Source organism: Lolium perenne, chromosome 3, assembly GCF_019359855.2.
Source record: "Lolium perenne isolate Kyuss_39 chromosome 3, Kyuss_2.0, whole genome shotgun sequence".
Lineage (NCBI taxonomy): Eukaryota > Viridiplantae > Streptophyta > Magnoliopsida > Poales > Poaceae > Lolium > Lolium perenne.
The window spans coordinates 126,933,689-126,953,130 of NC_067246.2; the positions used below are offsets into that span (position 1 = coordinate 126,933,689).

The following is a 19,442-nucleotide window of genomic DNA, read 5'->3' on the forward strand; positions in this document are numbered from 1 at the left end:
CCTCCCGGGGGCCGCCGATAAATTGTTTGTAGAATTTTCGCTTCCACTTGGAACTTCATCCACCTTGGTCCTTTTTGGAGGTTGCACCTTCCTCGGTGTACCATTTGGATTTATACCATCTTCACTGTTTGTGTTGTGAAATAAGACAACCATATCAGACACTTTGCCTCCCGGGCCGGCGAGGAGCAACCTCTCTCCCACCGTGGCTTGTTCATCAAAATTGAGGCGTTTCCGAGTGTTCGCTATCCCATCTTCTTTATTCAATTCATTGGTATTAGTTTTCCCTGCACCTTCATCCCTCCACCCCTGGTTACCCCATGTAGAAGAAAAATGATCACCCATTCTACCTCTCCCCCTACCCATAAAAGGGGCACGCCCTGGCCCTTCACTGCGTCCACCTCCTCTTCCTTTGCCCAGACCACGACCACCTGCAGCTAACAAGAAATCACCCCATCCAAATTTTGTTTCATCATGAACCCCACCTCCACATTCCTCATGCCAATGTCCGAGCTGACCACAATTGTTACAGAAGGTCGGAAGTTTTTCATACTTTACTTGATAGCAATCCTTCTGTTTCTCCTTTGTCATTGATACTAATCTTGTGAGCTTCTTGTTTACATCTACCCGTACTTGAATTCTGACAAAATCACCCACATACCCAGCAGGGAGTTTGATCCGCACTTCCTTGATCTCGCCCATATTCATGCAATTCCCCGAATAACATGATCTTTCAAGAGCATATCAGGTAATTTTAGGACCTACGCCCAAACCATAATTTTTATCCAAAACAACAGATCTAGGGTTCATGAACCCGTCATACTCCTCCATTATTACCGCTTGACTCCTAAAGACCCATTATCCTTGATGCATTGCATTGTTCCAATCACCGAGACAAGCAAATTGGACAATAAACAAGTTATCTTCAATGTTCCTCCACACGACTTCCTTAGCCGGGTTCCAAGCTGATCGCATATCTGTGTATAGCGTGCTAGGGCTAAACCCCCGCTGAGTATGAACCTTTGCGATCTCTACCACTTTGCTTCCGTCGCGTGATCTTTCACCTCATCCTCCCATACGAAGCCAGCATCCTCCTCTTCTTCCAAATTCAACCTACGTAGCAGTTCCTCCACCGGGGCCCAAGAAAAGCCTTTGGAGCCCCCGTATCTTCTTCCATCTCTGGGATCTCTCCCGTTTTCTTTGTCTGATCCTTCTCCATCTCCTTCGTGGGATCCTTCTCCGAAGCCATGGTTCAGAAATCTGATCGGTAAACGTAGAAAAAACTCTCGACGGCGCGCGCCGCCGTTGGAGGACAGAGAAACCCTAGGTTTTTCGCTAGGGGAAAGCCACGGGGCCACGTAGCATGAATGTTCGTATTTGCACTGTTATTTGTTATTTGTATGTCATGTAAGTTGCAAATAGATTGCAAGCCACGGGGCCACGTAGCATGAATGTTCGTATTTGCACTGTTATTTGTTATTTGTGTGTCATGTAAGTTGCAAATAGATTGCAGCTAAGTTTTTTCCAATTGAGTTGCAACTGAGTAAACCGCTGACCCCCCTATATCGACTTATGACTTATATTGACAGGAGGTTAAAGTCGTCGTGATTGTATTGAAACTAGGGTTTACAATGGTGCGTCGTTTGACAAAGATTCTAGTGCCCTCCCCGGTGGCTCCTCCTAGCCCTTATATAGTGGGCTAGGTCTCAGTGTCCAATCCCAGGTCGGTTAGATATTACCGGTCTGGTAATACTTGTATATTCTTATCTAGTTTCTAGGCTTCGACTTCTCTTGGGCTTCGTAGGCCTTATGGACTCCTTCGTGAATCCGCACTAGAGATACTAATACCGAGTATCCAATATGATAGTATACCCATGTCAGACAGTGATACGATTTATGCTACGTGCGCCCCAAAGGGACGCGGCGTCTCTCTCCCGTGCACCATGCATGCAGCGGGGCCATTCTATTTCGCTCGATCCAGACTGTCCCGGTAAAAACGGTGGAATCGGCTGTTCTCTTTGAGCGTGCCCTAGGCTGCTCAAAGCATGATGCGAGCAACCAATCAGACCAATTTCGTGCCTGTCTGTAGGCTACCAAATGTGTCCCTAGAGTATCACTCGGCTGTTACATGTAGTGGCAGCAGGCATAACCGACACTGGCTATCAGGCTTGGGAAGCGGCCACAAGTTCTTCTGGGTTGTGGAGCACCGGGATGGACAGAGATGTCCACCACGGGCAGCTCAGCAAGCTGCTGCATCTTCCAACGGGGCATGGTGGCAAAGGGTTGGGTGGAGAAAGAAGAGGTCAGGTCTTGGGGCAAGAACACACATCGACCGTTTTGGATACTGGCATGGACAGCAGGACAGGGTTCAGGGAACAATGGGTGACCGTCATCTGACACTGTTCATCATCATCGCGAATTCTCGTGGTCTGATCAAGCTCTAAACGGCACGCAGATGCAACAATACATTGTGTACATACACATCAGAAAGTAGTGTAGATGCTAAAACATCTGAGCACTTAACTGAAAGCTAAAAACAATAAAGCTAGACAGTGGCAACTGGCAAGCAAGATCCGTGGAACCTGAATTCTAGTACTGTATGAAGAAACAAGATCCATGGGATTAGTGAGTGAAAGTGTAGAAGACGGTGCCGATGTAGAGGGCGAGGGCGGTGGAGACGAGCCCGACCAGCCCCGCGGCGGCCTTGGCAGCAGCACGGTTGCTGGTGCACCCCAGCGTGCCGAGCCGGATCTGCACGACCATCACCATGGACACCATCAAGAACACGCAGCCGACGACGGAGCCCACGGCGGAGGCCAGCATCCCGAGCCGGACCAGGCGGGCGTCGATGTGGGCGTGCGTGGCCTGGGGGTCCTTGGAGTTGATGAGGTTGAGCGCGACCTTGAGGCCCTGCGCGACCAGGCTGGAGAAGAGGAAGGAGGAGAAGGCGACCACCTCCAGGACCAGCAGGGACCGCGCCACCTCGGGCCCGGTGTCGCAGGACGGGTCGCCCGCCAGGCTGCGGAGCTCGCCGGGGGTCGCCAGGGAGAGGCCCACGAAGACGGCCACGGTGAAGAGCGAGTTCACGTTCACCACCCCGTCCAGCGCCGTCACGTGCACGCTCGTCGTCCTCGCCGACAGCGCCGCCGGAAGCTTCCACTCGTACCCGTGCTGCTGCCCGCCGCCATTGCCGTTGCTGTGTTCGTCGGATCTGGGAGGATTGCAAGCAAACAAATGGAGTTCTTGATTGGTGCAACCGATGCAAACATCTGGTTTTTTCTGATATGCGAAGTTGAATCTGAGAGGACTTACTCATCCATGGGAGATGGGGAGGAGATTGGATCGGATGCTTGCTTCTTCCGATGCTGATATCTGCAGATCGAGTTCCTTTTGCTGGTTGGGGAATATGGTATCAACAAAGGGAGGGGGAGAGTTTAGGGGAAGAAAATGCGGGCAGCCCAAAAGCTGAGTGGGAATACAGGGAACATGGTGCACTACGCGTACCGATAATAATCTAGGTGATAAAAAATACACTACATATCTAAAATATTCCATACATTCCATATTAGTTGTATGTGTATTAAATCAGCGACTACTAATATTAGACGGTAGAGGTAGTAGTATTAGAAAACTACGATATAAACTTTGTATCATGCAAAAAATACATATATACAAGTAGTGAAAGAACGTGATAAAAACATTATTAGTATAAATTGAATCTTTCAAGGCGGTCCGTCGCACATAGAAAGCCTTTCCCGAAGCCGTGTGTTAGAACTCGCTAAACCGTCCACGTAGTTAGATGTCATCCCACATGAATCACACTGGAGTTATGGTATGCAATGTTTTTGCGGTGATTGTTTTATGTTCACCGTTTCGTTTTCTTTGCATCACCTCAAACATTATTTGATTACTACCGGTGTGAATCTTTTGGTTGTAATATATTCCTGCCGTTTTATGAAACTTTCAAAATGTGGACTCTTAAAATGCTCACGCCATTTATGATCGCCTATAAAATGCCTCACACAATCTTCCCATCGGCTGCGTATCACATCGGCACCATGCCTCGCTGCAAATCCACTCTCGGTTACATCGACCTCGCGTTGTGTAATGCGGAGGAGGAACGTTGCTCACCTCCTGGTGTTGGGGAAGCATCATCGATCTTGCGGGATATGATTAGGAGGAGAGCTCGTTCCAGCGGATAAGCTAGATGGGATGCAGGAGGACTTGCAGGAACATATGATGGTGGATGAGTCCATCCCATCCGTGCAGCGTGAGGAAGCCGAGATGCATCACGAGCTGGAGGTGTCCATCGCGGCGTGAGGAGGTAGTGGTGGAGGAGTTCTTTGATTCTCTCCGCGATGACCGGCTACGTGCATGGTTACGCTCCAAGAAGAAATATAAGAAGGTTGGCCGCGTAGCAGGCTGTCTGCAGTTTCTTAGTCAGCAGGTTCGACGAGATTGCGGAGACTATCGCGACAACACGCAAGTTCGCCTAAGAAGCTCGGGAATTGGGCGTGTGGTCGGGTACCAATAACCCTTTCGACGATGACGCCGATGCATCATGCAACGGAATATGTCTCTCTCCGGCATGCTCTCCACCTTAACATTCGCAAGTATTTATTGTTGGAAATATGCCCTAAAGATAAGTATATAATGAAGATATCTCCCGCGATATTTATATGCTTTTTTTGTACCATCCTTGAACATCATCGCTGGCATATGCCATCACTATATTGTACGATTATTGTTCTGATGGTTCCTAATAAAAAAGGTTATGAGACACATATCTTTAACTAGTATAGGTGTCAGTTAACAACTATTTTTCACAAGTTATGGGTATGGTAATGCCAATCCAATAGTAATAAAGAGTTAAATGTTTACTTGATTTCGAAAAACTATATCAAACTGAAGAAAGAGACCAGGCTACCAACAAGGTTGATAAACTCTCGCCTTGAGTTTGACAACATGTATCTTCAGACAAATTATCAACGTTCTCGTCGGAATGGCTTTGCATCACTCGAAAGTTGGTACACACCACCAACTAACTATCGTTTTAATAAGATAGACGTGTTCTTTGGTAAGCTGTCCTATGTCAAGTGAACTTGCAGATCATGCACTCAAGCCGAACGGAATTCAAAACTGAACCGTTATGTAAGTCCGCTTTCAATTTTTCAGGTTTTTCGACAATTCTTTGGAGTATTAATAACACCTCCGGAATCTAGCACTCTGTCTCTTCCGATGTATGCATTTGTTTATCTACTGTTACTAGTTTGTTTCTGTCAGAAGATCCTTCGATCGCTCCTCCCTAACTAGCGCTATCTATGTTTCTAAATATTCTACATTTGAAGTTTTAAATTTTAACTTTCAAAATATTTATACTCTCTTCATCTCAAGATGTAAGACACGCTTTTCTCCGCACCATCTTTGATGCATGATTTGACCAGTAATATATACCCAAATTATAGGGATTGAAAATGCATAAATTGTATCATTTAATTTTTCTTATAAAACTCTCTCATTTCATGTCTTGAAATTAAAATTTTAAATATATTATATGTAGTATAAATTATAACTAAAATTTTAAATTGTCCACCGGAGTAGTAATTTAGAAATGAAGGTTGTAGTATCGACAGAATGGGCGAGAAGTAAATGAGCGTTAAGGGTCCTGAAAATAGTTTGCAGAATTTTACAATTTTGCCACACTTTCCTTAATTAAAATTTATCTTAATTGCGATTTGGCCCTCCGGCCGGGTAATCCCGAAACAGAGCGAGTACCCCGCGGCCTGTCTCAAGTCTGAGCTCCGCTGCGGCAGCAAGACGCCAAGACCTGGTGCCAACGCGGGCGGCAGCGCGGGCGGTACCGCCCGCCGCCGGGCGAGAGAGGGGCGGGAGTGGGGCGGGACGGAGCGCGGGGCGCCATGGGCCGGCGCCGGCGGTACCGCCCGCCGCCGCCGACTCCCGCCCGCGTTGGCGGCGGCAATGGGCGACAGCCGGGAAGCGATAAGGCGCGCGGCGCTTGATGGCGAAGCGGGCGAGAGAGAGAGAGGGGTGGCGGAATCGCCGGCGAGCGGCGGAGACCGGCGGCGCAGCCGTCGGCTTGGCTGCGTGCTGGAGGAAGAAGAGAAAGGGGGTTTTGCAGAAAACCCCCTAGACTTTAGGATTTGCTTAGGAAAAATAAAAACATGGTAGGATTAAGCATTTTGGGGTGTTTTGAGCCAAATTTTGAGGGGCTTTTTGCACACAAATTTAAATAGAGCAAACAACCACATTGGCAACATTGTTGCAAACCTTTTTAGTGCAAATTTTTATGTAATTTTTTTTATGATTTAATCGGTAACAATTTTAGTTCAATAAAATAATTTCCTTGTATTATTTTTAATGTTGTAATCTCAAAAAGAAATGATGTCGAGGAGAGAGAAATGGTGATGTGGAGGAGAGAGAAGTGAGAGTGGGGACTATAGCCCGTGCATTGGCACCGTGGGGTGAGAGTGGGGTGAGAGTGGGGTGAGAGTGAGAGAAAAGCTGACGTGGCGGGGCGGGAGTCGGGCGGTGCATTGGCACCAGCCTATCCAGCGAACGCAATTACCTGCTCCCATTTTCTGTGGCTTTTGGCGGCTGCACAGAGAGCGATGGCGTCAGCACTGCTCAGGAGGGCGAGAGGCTCGCCGGCGGCGGCGGCGCTGTGGGCTGCGTCGAGGGGCTTCGCGTCCGTGGGCTCCGACATCGTGTCGGCGGCGCCCGGCGTGTCGCTGCAGAAGGCGCGGTCCTGGGACGAGGGTGTCGCCACCAAGTTCTCCACCACCCCTCTCAAGGACATCTTCCATGTACGCTCGCTGCTTCAGTATACTCTCCCCATGTTTCCTCCTCCCGCTACCAGCGCAGCGCCGCGCTTCGTCCTCTAACCCCCTTCCGCGTTTCATTTTGTATGGTTACAGGGGAAGAAAGTGGTCATCTTCGGATTGCCGGTAAGATCTCTCTTTCCCTTCCCCTACAAAATTCGTCGTTGCGGCTTGCTTCGGTTCATGTATGCTCGACTATTTTAGATCTCCGACGAATCACAGTGTGGGTACATTTGACGCTAATTGCTAATAGTCTGAATCTGTGTTAGGCGATTATGGATTCTTGTATTCTCTGTTGCTCATTAGTAGAAGATTGATGGCGAAACGGTAGGCAGAGATTTGGCTGGTGTTGATATCTTAAGTGAATTCTATCATTGCTTAGTTGGAAAATGAATGCTGCACATGAAGTTGTGTGCTTGGCATTTTAGTGTCCAGTGATGAGATGTTACTTTTATATTTGGGATTTTGAAGTGGAATATCTCTGATTCTACTTACTAGACATGATCTTTAATCTCCCGTTCCTAGGATAAAACTATCAGTTTCATTTGTCTTGTATTATTGGACAGTAAAAAGGTGCCGCAGCTAATTGAGGAACTGAGTGTAATCTGGCAATAGTATTACACAAACTTCGTGTTCGGTATCCACAGCCACATTGATATTTGATTGATCTTAAATAATTGGCTCCCGCTTTCAGATGACAATGACTTGGACGATATTAAAGTGATCCACTTGAGAACGTAAGCCAGGCATAATTAGAGTCCCTTTAGCCTTAAGCCTGCATGAATGCTTCCCCTGTTACGCCTTCCAATTGCGCAATGGTATTGATAATTTTGTATACCTAGGCGATTTATGGCTACAGCCATTAAGATTATAAACTTGCTCCGTTAATAGCATTCTGACTTTTCCATCTCATTGGTAATTAGTATGTTGTAGGCTCACTCTCTCCTGGAATGGTTTAATTGTTGCTCATACAGTTGACAGTTATCTTTCTGATATATTTCAGGGTGCATATACAGGAGTATGTTCGCAGTCACATGTCCCTAGTTACAAGAACAACATCGATAAACTGAAAGCAAAAGGGATCGACTCTGTTATCTGTGTAGCTGTTAATGACCCATACGTGCTGAATGGATGGGCAGAAAAGTTACAGGCAAAAGATGCAGTGAGTAACTACTCTATCTTTTTATATGTCAATGTAGGTTTGGCGCGGAATAATTAATGTAGAACAGGTATCGTAGTGTGCATATTCAAGTATTGTGTACTGACATGAGATAGGATTATATGCCTTCATGTTTGGTGGTGCCTGTTTTGTTTTCCTCCACAACATACTACTTCATGGTACTATACTCCCTTGCTAGTCTACTGCAGTAATACTAAATGAGTCTACTACAGTAATACTAAATGATCAATAACAGTCATGCATGAAATTGTTATCTTGTATTTTTAAGCACCTGTTCCACTCCTTGGTATGTCAGTCCTGAGCTTTATTGTGTGAATCTCTTTAAGAGTGCTCATTCTAAACCTTGTATTGAGATTTTTCATGATGTGTTGCAAAACTACCTAGTGCATGTTCAACTAAACATATCTTTTTAGGTGAATTTCTATATGTTGTTCTTAATGACTTCAATATGGATTTAAGGCATTAAGGGCCAGTAATGTGTTCAAATTGACGTGTATCAGCCTACATGGTTATTGCAAGTTCGCAACATAGACGTTCTGAGTCTTCTAGCCCATGCATTTTCATGCTGTTTATGCTAAACTTTCTCACGAATCAAGATCATGCAAACATTTAGTATACTTTAACCATTCCGACTTATGGAATATTGTTATCAGATTGAGTTTTACGGTGACCTTGACGGGAGTTTCCACAAAAGCTTGGATTTGGAAATAGATCTCTCCGCGGCTTTGCTTGGCCGTCGCTCCCACAGGTAATTCTATTTTTGCCAACTCTTGTTTGATTCCTAAGTATGTATTAAAGCATGATATACATATATTCAGTACTCAGAACTCTACCTTTTATATACCGTGCAAGGTTAGTTGATTTTCAAGTTTTATAGGATATGCGTTTATTTACAGAATTTGATGTGGAGTTAAATGTAGAACCGCGCATGCTTCGAAAGGATGTTCTCTTAATTCTGGAAGACATTTTTCAGCATTTTGTAACTTGCCTTAAGTCGCTACATCGACTATGCCAGTTTTCTCTTGTTTTGTTAGTCCCAAAAGCAGTGATCACCAATTTATCTAGGGAAAATGATAGATTTTGATACTTTGATGATTGGGTGACATTGAGTTTTGTTAATTTTCTTGTTCAACACTGTTGAACTGCCACTACTATAAATCCCAATGAGAAATCGTGCATGAATGAGTGCAAAGAAAAACTACATGAGAGCCAGGACTTTCTTTATATTCCCATGAATTGTGCTGTACAGTAATTCTCAGAATCGTCCGCCTTGGAGTGAAGGCCTAATACCCTTAGGTGAATCACTTGCACCCATTTTTGAAGTACAACATGCTATAGCTATATTAAATTGCAAATAAACAAGTTAGCGAGTTGCATATGTCAAGCTTCATGCACTAGCCAACGCAACCAAAAGTCCGAATTGATGGAAAGGGCTAGGCAATCCACTTGCACATATCAACACCCTTCCTCACGTGTGACCGGGAGAAGAGAAGAGAAGGTCAACAAGTGGAATGAAGAATAGCACATGTATGAATGATCGTATACGCGGCACTGCAGCAGACATAGTAGTGGGCATATATTGCGAAAGCCAGGACTCGAACTCAAGACCTGATACCATGTCAAGCTTCATGCACTAGCCAGCGCAACCAAAAGTTCGAACTGATGGAAAGGGCTAGGCAATTCACTTACATATCAACAACATACATGGATAAGTGTGGAGGTGTACATATTACTAGTTTGTTTTTGGCAAATTGGAACATGCTCCAGCAGAGTCCGGTTGTTTCACATCTCTGTAGCTATTTTTGTTGAAGGGCTTATCCATCATGCGTTGAGATGGTTGGTTGCCTGAAATGTTACTAAGACCACTTCACTTATGCACCATCTGGCAAATATTGTGCTCTTCACCAGGCCTGAAATACTACCTCATCTTTGAACTCATGTTGTAACAATTACTGCTTTAAGAATGCACCTTGTCTCGTTTCTCACCAAGCACCGTTGTTACTAGGTGGTCAGCCTTTGTCGATGACGGGAAGATCAAGGCTTTCAATGTCGAGACGGCACCTTCCGAATTCAAGGTTTCTGGTGCCGAGGTGATCTTGGACCAAATCTAATCCAATCAGTGAAACCTGTTTCTGTTTGTCTTTTGCTCATGCAGCAGCATACATGATACACTATTTGGCGTGCCGAATAAATGAGAACTCGAACACCTGTGTAAGATTGCTATCTGTTGTGCTACTTACAGGATGGTCATTATGCTGTTGCAAATCTTTGGTAGTGATGGTTTCTTGTCACATATCTGATTTTTGATGTTTGATGATGATAGACCATTGGTTGGAGCTGTTGTTCATGTGCTGGAATCCTCACAGGAGGGGTGCTATTTTGTCCTCTCGCTGCCACCTTGGTTGAAGCGGCCAAACAGGACTTGGACCATAACATAATAGGAAAAAAACAGTGTGTAGGTGGTTGGTGTTGGTGATTATGGCCTTGGTTTTCAATTGGAGCCGGTCCATGTTTTGAGATTGACTGGAAATTTTCGGCATGTTATGCGTTTTATTTTCTGGAAAAGACATCTGGTTAAAAAATCCGTCTGGCAACAAGATGTCATTGAACTTGAACGTTCTGAATGAGAAGGAGCAATTGGCTCGAAAAAAACTGGAAACATATCAGCTCTGACGAAGCCAATTGCAAGCAAGTCAAGCAATCCTAAATTGGTTGAACCTAGTATACTAACTTTGGTAGGTAAGATCTCGCCATTGCAGTTCCAAGTTTCCAACCTGCCAGTGACTCCCTCACCTGTTGCTTGCAGTGACTCCAAATGCCTGGTCCAGAAGTTGATTAGGAAGGAAAGCCTCCAAGTTCCCTATCGTCAGTGCTGATTAATATTGCTCTACCAACCGACGTCATCAGCAGCTGATGACTAGCACTAACACTATACTACACTAGTGTCCTATAAAAACGTGCTTGGATTCACATCCGTTCCGACAAAGCTCACTCCCACAAGATTTCAAACTGCTTCGCGGAAATGGCCAAGAAAAGCATCCAATACGTCGTGGTCAGTGCTCCTTGGCTGCTCGCTTGCTTGCTGCCTCCATGTCGCTCTCTTACTGGCTCCAATGGGAAGCGACGTTGACGTCGGCGCCGCCGTGTTTCCTCCTCGCAGGTGGACGCCTTCACGGCCGAGCCGTTCAAGGGCAACCCCGCCGCGGTGTGCCTCCTCGAGGATGATGCCTCGGCGCCCACGGGGGACGCGCGCTGGATGCAGTCCGTCGCCGTCGAGTTCAACCTCTCCCAGACCGCCTTCCTCTCCCGCGACTCTTCCTGCCCGGCCGACGCCGCCACCCCGCGGTTCCACCTCCGCTGGTTCACCTCCGTCACCGAGGTACTCACCTCCGCTGGTTCCACTTCTCTGATTCGCACCGTTTCTTGCAACTATGCTCCATCCGCGCTGTCGTTTCAATTTCAGGTTGCGCTCTGCGGGCACGCCACGCTGGCGTCCGCGCACTTCCTCTTCACCTCCGTCCTCGCGGAGCACCACGGCGTGGTCGAGTTCGCGACCAAGTCCGGAATCCTGACTGCCAAGAAGGTGCCCGCACCGGAGACGGAGGAGCAGGGGAAGCTCTTCATTGAGCTCGACTTCCCCTCCAGTGACTTTGTGGGCTGCGGTTCGGCCGACGAGCTGCCGTCGATCCCGGACACGCTCAACGGCGCCTCCGTCGTCAGTGTTCACAAATCGGTGGCCACCACCGACTTCATTGTACGTGCTGCTTCACACCTTATCTCCTTGCTTTTCTTTTCTTTTGCCTTCATAACAACATTTTAGCAAATCGTTTCCTGCCTTAAATTAAATAAATCATCTTGCTACACTGCTACTACTATAACCATTCTCCTAGGCCGAACAACTCTTCTCTTTGATGACTGAAGAACTATTGCTCACTCGAGCCTAACAAATTGTTCAATGTAATCTGGCTATATGTCAGCGTGATATAAATTGTTCAATGTAACTAAAGACGGAGAAGTTGAGTGACAAGAGGGAAACAACGATTGCCAAGTTTTTTTTTTTGTGTAGAATATAGTTGAAGCTGAACATGTTCACTTGCCACTGTGACTGATCACAAGAATTTCTCATGGCTTTCAGGTGGAACTTTCATCTGGAAAAGAGGTTGCCGATGTCCTTCCTAACATCGAAGAAATCAAAAAATGTGGCGGCAGAGGTGTGATTATTACAGGACCGGCACCTGCTGGATCTGGTTATGACTTCTTCACGCGTTTCTTCTGCCCCAAGTGGGGGATAGATGAGGTGATGACATAATCCTTCTCCTAAGTTGAAAACATGTAAATAGTGACTCGTTTGATTTTCAATTTCTTACATAAACCATAACCTCTTTTTTGCTATTTTTGCAGGATCCTGTCTGTGGCAGTGCACATTGTGTTTTGGCACCCTACTGGGCTAAAAAGTTGGGCAAACAAAAACTGGTAGCGTTTCAGGTAAATATATTTCCTTACGAATGAACTATGATTCAGTAGCTCTTTTATGTTGGAAGACTTGATGCTAGAATTCCCTCAATCTACCAAACTGTGTGGTTGATTATCTTTTATAATGTTGGTCGATCACCAGGTATCTCCAAGGAGTGGAGTGCTATACCTGGAGCTGGATGCTGCGAATCACAGAGTGCGACTTCAGGGAGAGGCCGTTACTGTCATGGCTGGGACACTCTTCGCGTAGCCATCCACTCCAGGCACAACAGTTCATGGACTCTTGATGTGAACTACATTGAAATAAAAATATAATTGCTGCATATATATGCTAGTTTAACTCTAAATCGATCAGTTTTACGGGAATAAAAACACTTGCTGAGCAGAGTGCTGGCCACTTGAGATTGAGCTTTTCTGGATTAACTGAACAATGTCAGGCAAAATAAACCTGGAGACGTAACTGAAGCAAGCGTGGATTTAACTGAAACATCATAGCATTAGAATGATCAACCTGTGAGTTTCTTTACGTGTAAAATATATTAGTCATCAGGCTGTGACAGACGAGACTGCTGAATAAACCTGACGGGCGGCAAACGAAACACATGAAGAACATTCAAAAACCAATTTACGTTGTCAGTTGAAGGGAGAACGCAAATGTTTTCTCGATGTAAAAAGAAGATGCAAAAAGAATAAGAAGAAGAGAGAACACATATCTGGTAGGGTATGCTTTGGTAGCAATCTAAACAAACCCCTAGTCCTTGGCAAGGAGCTGGTCCCCTAGAATTACGTAGTGACACCTAGGTTCATGAGTACCTGATAAATTGCCAGCCCTAAAATCCGTACTCAACGATTCCAAAAAAAAAATCTGAACAATTTCTTTTGCATGTAGAGGATGCATGTATGTATGTGGGTGATTTCTTTCATACTCAAATTATTAAATATGTAGCTTAGGTAAAAATGACAAGTTTCAAATAAATAATATGAAGGAAACTCCCTCCTCCCGAAAGTTCTATAACTTAGTGATCAGATAACTATATAACTTAGTATTGGAGTAAGTTTAATTAGATTCAGGAGTATCCATGTTTAAAAAATTCGCTCTACCGGTCCCCTGCGATCTTTGTTGTGTGGTGCCCATACACGCGGCAAGGATGTTGTGTTTCGTGCTACAAAAAATAGATGTTGTGTTTCGTCAGTTTAACACTGCTGTTCCGTTAGCTGTAGGCCAAAGTTTAGTTTCGACATGTTTTACTCTCGGACTAGTTCAGTTAGGAAATAATACCAAGTCAGCGTGTGGTCTGTCCACGCCATGGTCTTTGTTGTTCCGTTCGTCATGTAGTGTGAGGTCGTTGGCTCTGATCTCGTCGTGGGAAGGCACGAACAAACGAATCGTTGCGGCTTAGTAGGGATGTTGAGGGGAATTAGAGCATCTCTACCGGTGACTCTTAAATAGACACCGGCGGGGGGTGCTGGTATAGCCATATGAGGATGCTGGTCTTGCATCTTCTATTTGGGGATGGTGTTTTCACGCTGGCGCCCCAAATCAGCGATCCCGATAGATTTTTTTTAGATAAACTAAATATTTTCTTGTAGTTTCTATTTTTTAATAGTTTTATTTTGATCCTGAAATCTACTTCATCTCTAGCCTACTACCTACTGACCACCCGACTCTATGGAGGTGGATGATCGTCCGCTACTGGGCCGCCTGCTCTCTTCGCTACTCCTCCGTCGTCGATCCCCCGCTGCTCTCTCCGTCACGAACATCATGTAGGCAGCTCTATCTGTTGCCGCCGTCTTGACGCAGTTGCTGCTCCAGCTCTTCCCGCCATCGACGGTGCTCCATATCCTGCCTTCGAAGCCGCAACTGCATCTCCGCCAAGTGCCGCCGCTCGTAGACATCATCCTGACGCTGCTGCTCCTTTCGCATCTCCCGCTGCAGTGCAAGCTGCTTCCATCCCTGCTGCCGGCGCACCTCGCACCGGTGCTGCCACTCCGCCTCTCGGTGATGCCGCCCTACCTCCAACAGCTGCCGCTCGTCCGCGGCAAATGCATCTATGGTCGCTGCTAGCGCCGCCTCCTCTCATGCCTCGTACTCTGCAAGCTGCGGGTCCTCCTCCGCAACTTCTACGGCCGCCTCTATAGGATTGAGATCCATGTCTAACTAAAGGTGAATACTATCTATCGGGGTCCGATGGGAAGCCAAACATCGGAACTCTCCGGCACCGTCGATCGCGTCTTGAATCGAACGGGCTTGGCCTTGCATCAGGGTTTTTTTTTTTCAATCGACGCCACCATTAATAGAGCGATACGTCCGGATACTCCTCCCCTAATCAACGCACTGATCTAATCCCATCCCCTCACTGATTTGCTTCCTCCGCACTCCCGGATAAACCGTGCCGCTCGCATCCGTTCGCCGTCTCCCTCCCCTCCGCAGCTCGCACGGCTCGTAGTGGATCTTCCATGGCGCCACATCCTTCACTTGATCCTCTCGTGCGCCTGCAGGCATGAAGCTCCCACGCGATGAGGCGTTAAAGAGGCAGAACTGAGGGGCAGCCGGAGGAAGTAGGTGTCTACTGAAATCTGGAGGCTGCTTCCATCAAACGAGTGGCTCATTGGCAGACTCCACTGCTTACGGGAGCCCACTAGATCCATGAAAAAGATTCAGCAAGGTGATGCTCCAAATTTGTATTTTTTATTTCTGAAATTTTATGTGCATCAAATACACCTAGTCCCGTATATACATGTTTGTTTAATCAATTTTAGAAGCCAATTCATGTAACCTAGATGTGGTCATATCTTGCATCTGCTAGGTTTTAGGGCTGTGTTTATTAATATTAGTGATGTTCATGTTTTGGAAGCTAATTTTTTTGCTTGGATGCACTGCTCATGTTGTGCTCGATTTCAATTTCAATTTATGCTTCGAGTTTACCATGTTTCTCGTTAAATATACACTGATGCTGATAAATTGGCGTATGTCAAGCTTTTCAAATATGTTTGCTTCTACATAGATTGTAAGAAGCTCGTATAAACAAAGTTGATGCTTCTGTTTTTAATCCGTGCATATTAATATGAATATGTTCTTCTGAAGCATTATACTTCCCTGACCATTTTGGCCGCACAATCACAAAAATAGCGACAAACATTGCTATGATTTAATTTTCATATTTTTCTGCCTACAAGGTCATCGTTATGCTTCATTACCTTCAAGTTGATGCTTCTTTCTAACCGACCTAGCTTGGAGCTGCTCTGACCTTACTGCGGCAGCCAATTTGATCTTTCTGTGGGGGCAATGATCTGATCATACAGTGTGGCTGGCCGGCACCAATGTCCACTTGAATTGATTGATAGGGGTGCGCAACATCTGCACCTACTAGCGTGCAAAGGAATTATTGCTATATTTGTACATGATTTCTTGGGTGTTGGATCACTGCTATGATGCTGGTTTTTATTGAAATTATTAGGTGGATGATATCAACATTATTAGGACTACACTCTACCTCCAGACCATAGCCAAGTTGTCAATGAATTTTACCCTGACAGTCGGTGGCAGGAGGACCAACAACGGAAGCAAGGGAGCCTTTGGGGTTAAGGCTTTCTCGACAATTGTCACCACACACCAAAGGAAATGAATCGAGTATTTGTAACACATTGTTGGTTAACATACAATGCATGTAGAAAATATATCTTATTTAAGAATGAAGCTAATCAGTAACATGTATGAAATATGTGATATGAAAATGAGAAGCTATGTATTTTGATGACTTGAAGGAAGCAAATGTGTATGGTGTCCAAAATATATCAACTGATCATGGAAGCAATAGTCTATACAAAACTTTGTTTGATATGTTTCAAAAAATTATTTTTATTTAGAAGCAAAATTCAGTTGTAATGGAAGCCAAATTCCTAGTTTACTTAGAAACAAATGGTTATTATTATCCTTGATGGAAACAATTATTTATGTTAGTGGAAGCACTTTGTCTTGCCGATAGATAAGTATTTTCATTTGGAATATTTTCTTTAATTCAGTATAAACAATTATTCATTTTGTTGAACCTTTTCTCTAGTTGAAAGAAATATATATCTATTTTGCTGGAAGCATTTATCTAGTCGACAAAAACAATATTTTTGATGCAATTCAAATAGATTATTCCATTGAATCAAAATTCCTTAACGACATAAGCAAAATATCTGGTTGACATGAACATAAATTTTCCTACAAATACATAATTTCCAATTAGAAATAAATTTGTTAAATATGAATGCAAATTTAATTACAACTAAAGCATATTTGTATACCATAGAAAATGAAATGAAAATTTGGTTGCAAAATAATTTACCACAGTAACTCCAGACATGTTTCACAACCATCCAACTAACTCCCGAACTTATGGGGATTGGGTGTGATCCTTGCAAGTACTAAGACTAATCATAGTGGGGAGTAACATAAAGTAGTAAGATGCACATGTTACTACTCGATGTTACTACCTTCATAGTGCAAAGTAACATTTGTGTGGTGTCATGTAACTAGTATTTATTATATTGTAGACTCATATTGCCTTGAAAAGTGTGATGTTATGATAACATAGCTAGTTACCACCTCAATCTCTTTCATCATTTATTATCATGCCATGTCACCAAAATATCTTGAGATGTGTGATGTTACTACCTATATTACTCCCAATATGAGCAGTCTAATAGGAAGCAAATCAAGGAAGCTAGCCTACAACAGAGCACATTCACATGCATCAATCAGACGCTCCACGGAAATTCCATCGTGCGGCGCCGGACTAGTCCGATAAAACGCTAGGACCGGTGTCCGATTCCTAGCGGTGCCCCTAACTAAACCCTATGGAAAGAGTAACTCACTTTGATTGCAGTAAATGGTTTTTTCACGATGTCTAACCTAATGTCATTTTTAATAAAATTTGCATACAAGATTCTTAAGGATTGTTTTAAAAAAACCCACAAGAACTCAATTCTAAACAATTCTTATAAAAAATCAAAGGAGGTTTAGATTAATTAGCATGGAATTCAACAACATGCCTTGACTTTATCTTGTAGTAGAATATCCTGGCGGATCTTATTCTAAAAAAATCCTGGCGGATGATGTAACGGCTTGCGGGGTGTGCTCCGGTGTCCCCTCCTAAGCTCCACGTTTTCGAAAAGTTGGAGCTGCTCCAAAAAAAAATTGAATCTGTGGAGTTACTCCAGCTTTTAGTACAAATATATGGAGTTGGTTCCATGGAACAAAAAAATACGGAGCAGCTGTTTATTTACATCCCACTGCCACCGATAACTGACCAAAACGTTACACACGTCTTATCTTTCTCCCCTCCTCGCCCAGAATCTTCCCCGATTTGACTTCACCGCGACGTGATTCACGCCTGCTCCCACCGAATCGAGGCCGCTGGTGAACGAATCAATGTACCTTCAGCCAGATCCTGACGGCAAGATCCTGACGGCTGCAACAACAAGCTACAACTCGATTTGCACGGTACATTGATTCGTTCGCCGACGACCTCGATTCGGTGGCAGCAGGCGTGAATCGCGGTCGTGGTGAAGTCAAATCGGGAAAGAGTCTGGGCGAGGAGGGATAGAAAGATAAGACGTGTGTAACGTTTTGGTCACTTATCGGTGGCAGTAGGATATAAATAAACAACTGCTCCGTATTTTTCTGTTTCACGGAACCAACTCCATATATTTGTACCAAAAGCTGGAGTAACTCCACTGATCCAAAAAAAAAAAAAAGCTGGAGCAGCTCCAACTTTTCGAAAACGTGGAGCTTAGGGGGGACACCGGAGCACTCACCACGGCTTGCTAGGTAATGAGCCCAATTTACTGTCAAAATCTTACGACGTGCAGTTTTGTTATGCGAATCACGTTCGGTTGTTAATTTGGTGACGATAAGAACGTGTTCATCGGTACCCGGGTGGGAATGCTAACATCTCGATTTCGTCATTGCTGATTATACCCATCCACAATCGTCAGCAGCTACTCATATATATATATATATATATATATATATATATATATATATATATATATATATATATATATATCGACGCGGATTTGCTACCATGGTGGCTAGCTATACACCCCTCCATGGCCATTGGATATAGTGTGCAAAAAAATCAAGGGATCAAGATTCCTATTGCTTACAATGGAATCAACTAACGGATTGTGATGAGATGTTTGAAGCCGTTTGCATGCTGGCATGATTGCTAGCTGTCTGATGCAACATGGGCGGTAATGCAAAACAATCTACGTTTGAGAATACAGTTCTCGATGCATAGCATAGAGCATGGTATTGCTGTTGAAACTACGTTTGAGAGTACAGTTCTCAATGCATTCGTTTTGACATGCTGCATCTGATTACTTGTGTCGATTTTTCCATGGTATTGCATAGCAATGAGCATGTAATTGTTGTTGAAACTACGTTTGAAAGTACAGTTCTCAATGCATTCGTTTTGACATGCTGCATCTGATTGCTAGATGTGAACACAAAATTGGCATAGCAACGAGGATGAGCAATTATCATCGAATCTGCGTTTGAAACAACAGTTCTACCCGGCGTTCGTTTGACGTGCTGAAACTCTGGCGCCCTTTCCTTGTCACGCGCATATTAGAGATGAAAATTGCAACTGAACCGACCATTTAGCTGGAGGTTCATTTTTTTGCGGGTACATGGTCAAATCAATGCCGCTGGCCGATTCCAGTGTTCATTCAGATGGTAATTCCTACAGTAGATAGATTCGTCAATTGACCTGACGGGTGCAGTGGTCTCTTCCATGAAAACAACATTTCGTCTAGTCCATGAAAACTGCAGATGCGATGGTCTGTTTACACAAATAAATTGTAGTATATTGCTACCACCTGGAACCCATCTAGCTTGTTTAGAATGCATGATTAAAAAAATTCCCAAACAGAAAGAAATTGTAGTATCCAGATGGCATGAC

The 19,442-nt window shown here is 44.6% G+C and overlaps 3 protein-coding genes across 3 annotated transcripts; 2 read left to right on the forward strand and 1 right to left on the reverse strand.

Annotated features, from left to right (window-relative positions):
• Positions 1 to 2,406: 2,406 nt before the first annotated feature.
• LOC127342344 (uncharacterized) lies at positions 2,407 to 3,484 on the reverse strand. Its single transcript, XM_051368278.2, has 2 exons — positions 3,310 to 3,484; positions 2,407 to 3,208 (listed from the first exon to the last, which is right to left on the reverse strand). Exons 1-2 carry the CDS (start codon positions 3,315 to 3,317, stop codon positions 2,620 to 2,622), a joined length of 597 nt encoding a protein of 198 aa, XP_051224238.1. The 5' UTR covers positions 3,318 to 3,484; the 3' UTR covers positions 2,407 to 2,619.
• A 3,086-nt stretch (positions 3,485 to 6,570) lies between these two features.
• LOC127342348 (peroxiredoxin-2F, mitochondrial) lies at positions 6,571 to 10,307 on the forward strand. The gene is made up of 5 exons (XM_051368286.2): positions 6,571 to 6,821; positions 6,933 to 6,962; positions 7,840 to 7,998; positions 8,670 to 8,764; positions 10,022 to 10,307. Exons 1-5 carry the CDS (start codon positions 6,627 to 6,629, stop codon positions 10,125 to 10,127), a joined length of 585 nt encoding a protein of 194 aa, XP_051224246.1. The 5' UTR covers positions 6,571 to 6,626; the 3' UTR covers positions 10,128 to 10,307.
• A 32-nt stretch (positions 10,308 to 10,339) lies between these two features.
• LOC127342347 (uncharacterized) lies at positions 10,340 to 12,886 on the forward strand. Its single transcript, XM_051368283.1, has 6 exons — positions 10,340 to 11,068; positions 11,177 to 11,395; positions 11,480 to 11,770; positions 12,152 to 12,313; positions 12,418 to 12,501; positions 12,632 to 12,886. Exons 1-6 carry the CDS (start codon positions 11,039 to 11,041, stop codon positions 12,737 to 12,739), a joined length of 894 nt encoding a protein of 297 aa, XP_051224243.1. The 5' UTR covers positions 10,340 to 11,038; the 3' UTR covers positions 12,740 to 12,886.
• Positions 12,887 to 19,442: the final 6,556 nt, after the last annotated feature.

What these genes read in the sequence shown, in the direction of transcription:
- LOC127342348 (XM_051368286.2), top strand. Translation starts at nt 6,627, where the DNA reads ATGGCGTCAGCACTGCTCAGGAGGGCGAGAGGCTCGCCGGCGGCGGCG. An exon ending in TGGTCATCTTCGGATTGCCG is followed by an intron (nt 6,963 to 7,839) that starts GTAAGATCTCTC and finishes GATATATTTCAG; the next exon opens with GGTGCATATACAGGAGTATG. An exon ending in AGTTACAGGCAAAAGATGCA is followed by an intron (nt 7,999 to 8,669) that starts GTGAGTAACTAC and finishes TATTGTTATCAG; the next exon opens with ATTGAGTTTTACGGTGACCT.
- LOC127342347 (XM_051368283.1), top strand. Translation starts at nt 11,039, where the DNA reads ATGGCCAAGAAAAGCATCCAATACGTCGTG. An exon ending in AAAGCATCCAATACGTCGTG is followed by an intron (nt 11,069 to 11,176) that starts GTCAGTGCTCCT and finishes TCCTCCTCGCAG; the next exon opens with GTGGACGCCTTCACGGCCGA. An exon ending in AAAAACTGGTAGCGTTTCAG is followed by an intron (nt 12,502 to 12,631) that starts GTAAATATATTT and finishes GTCGATCACCAG; the next exon opens with GTATCTCCAAGGAGTGGAGT.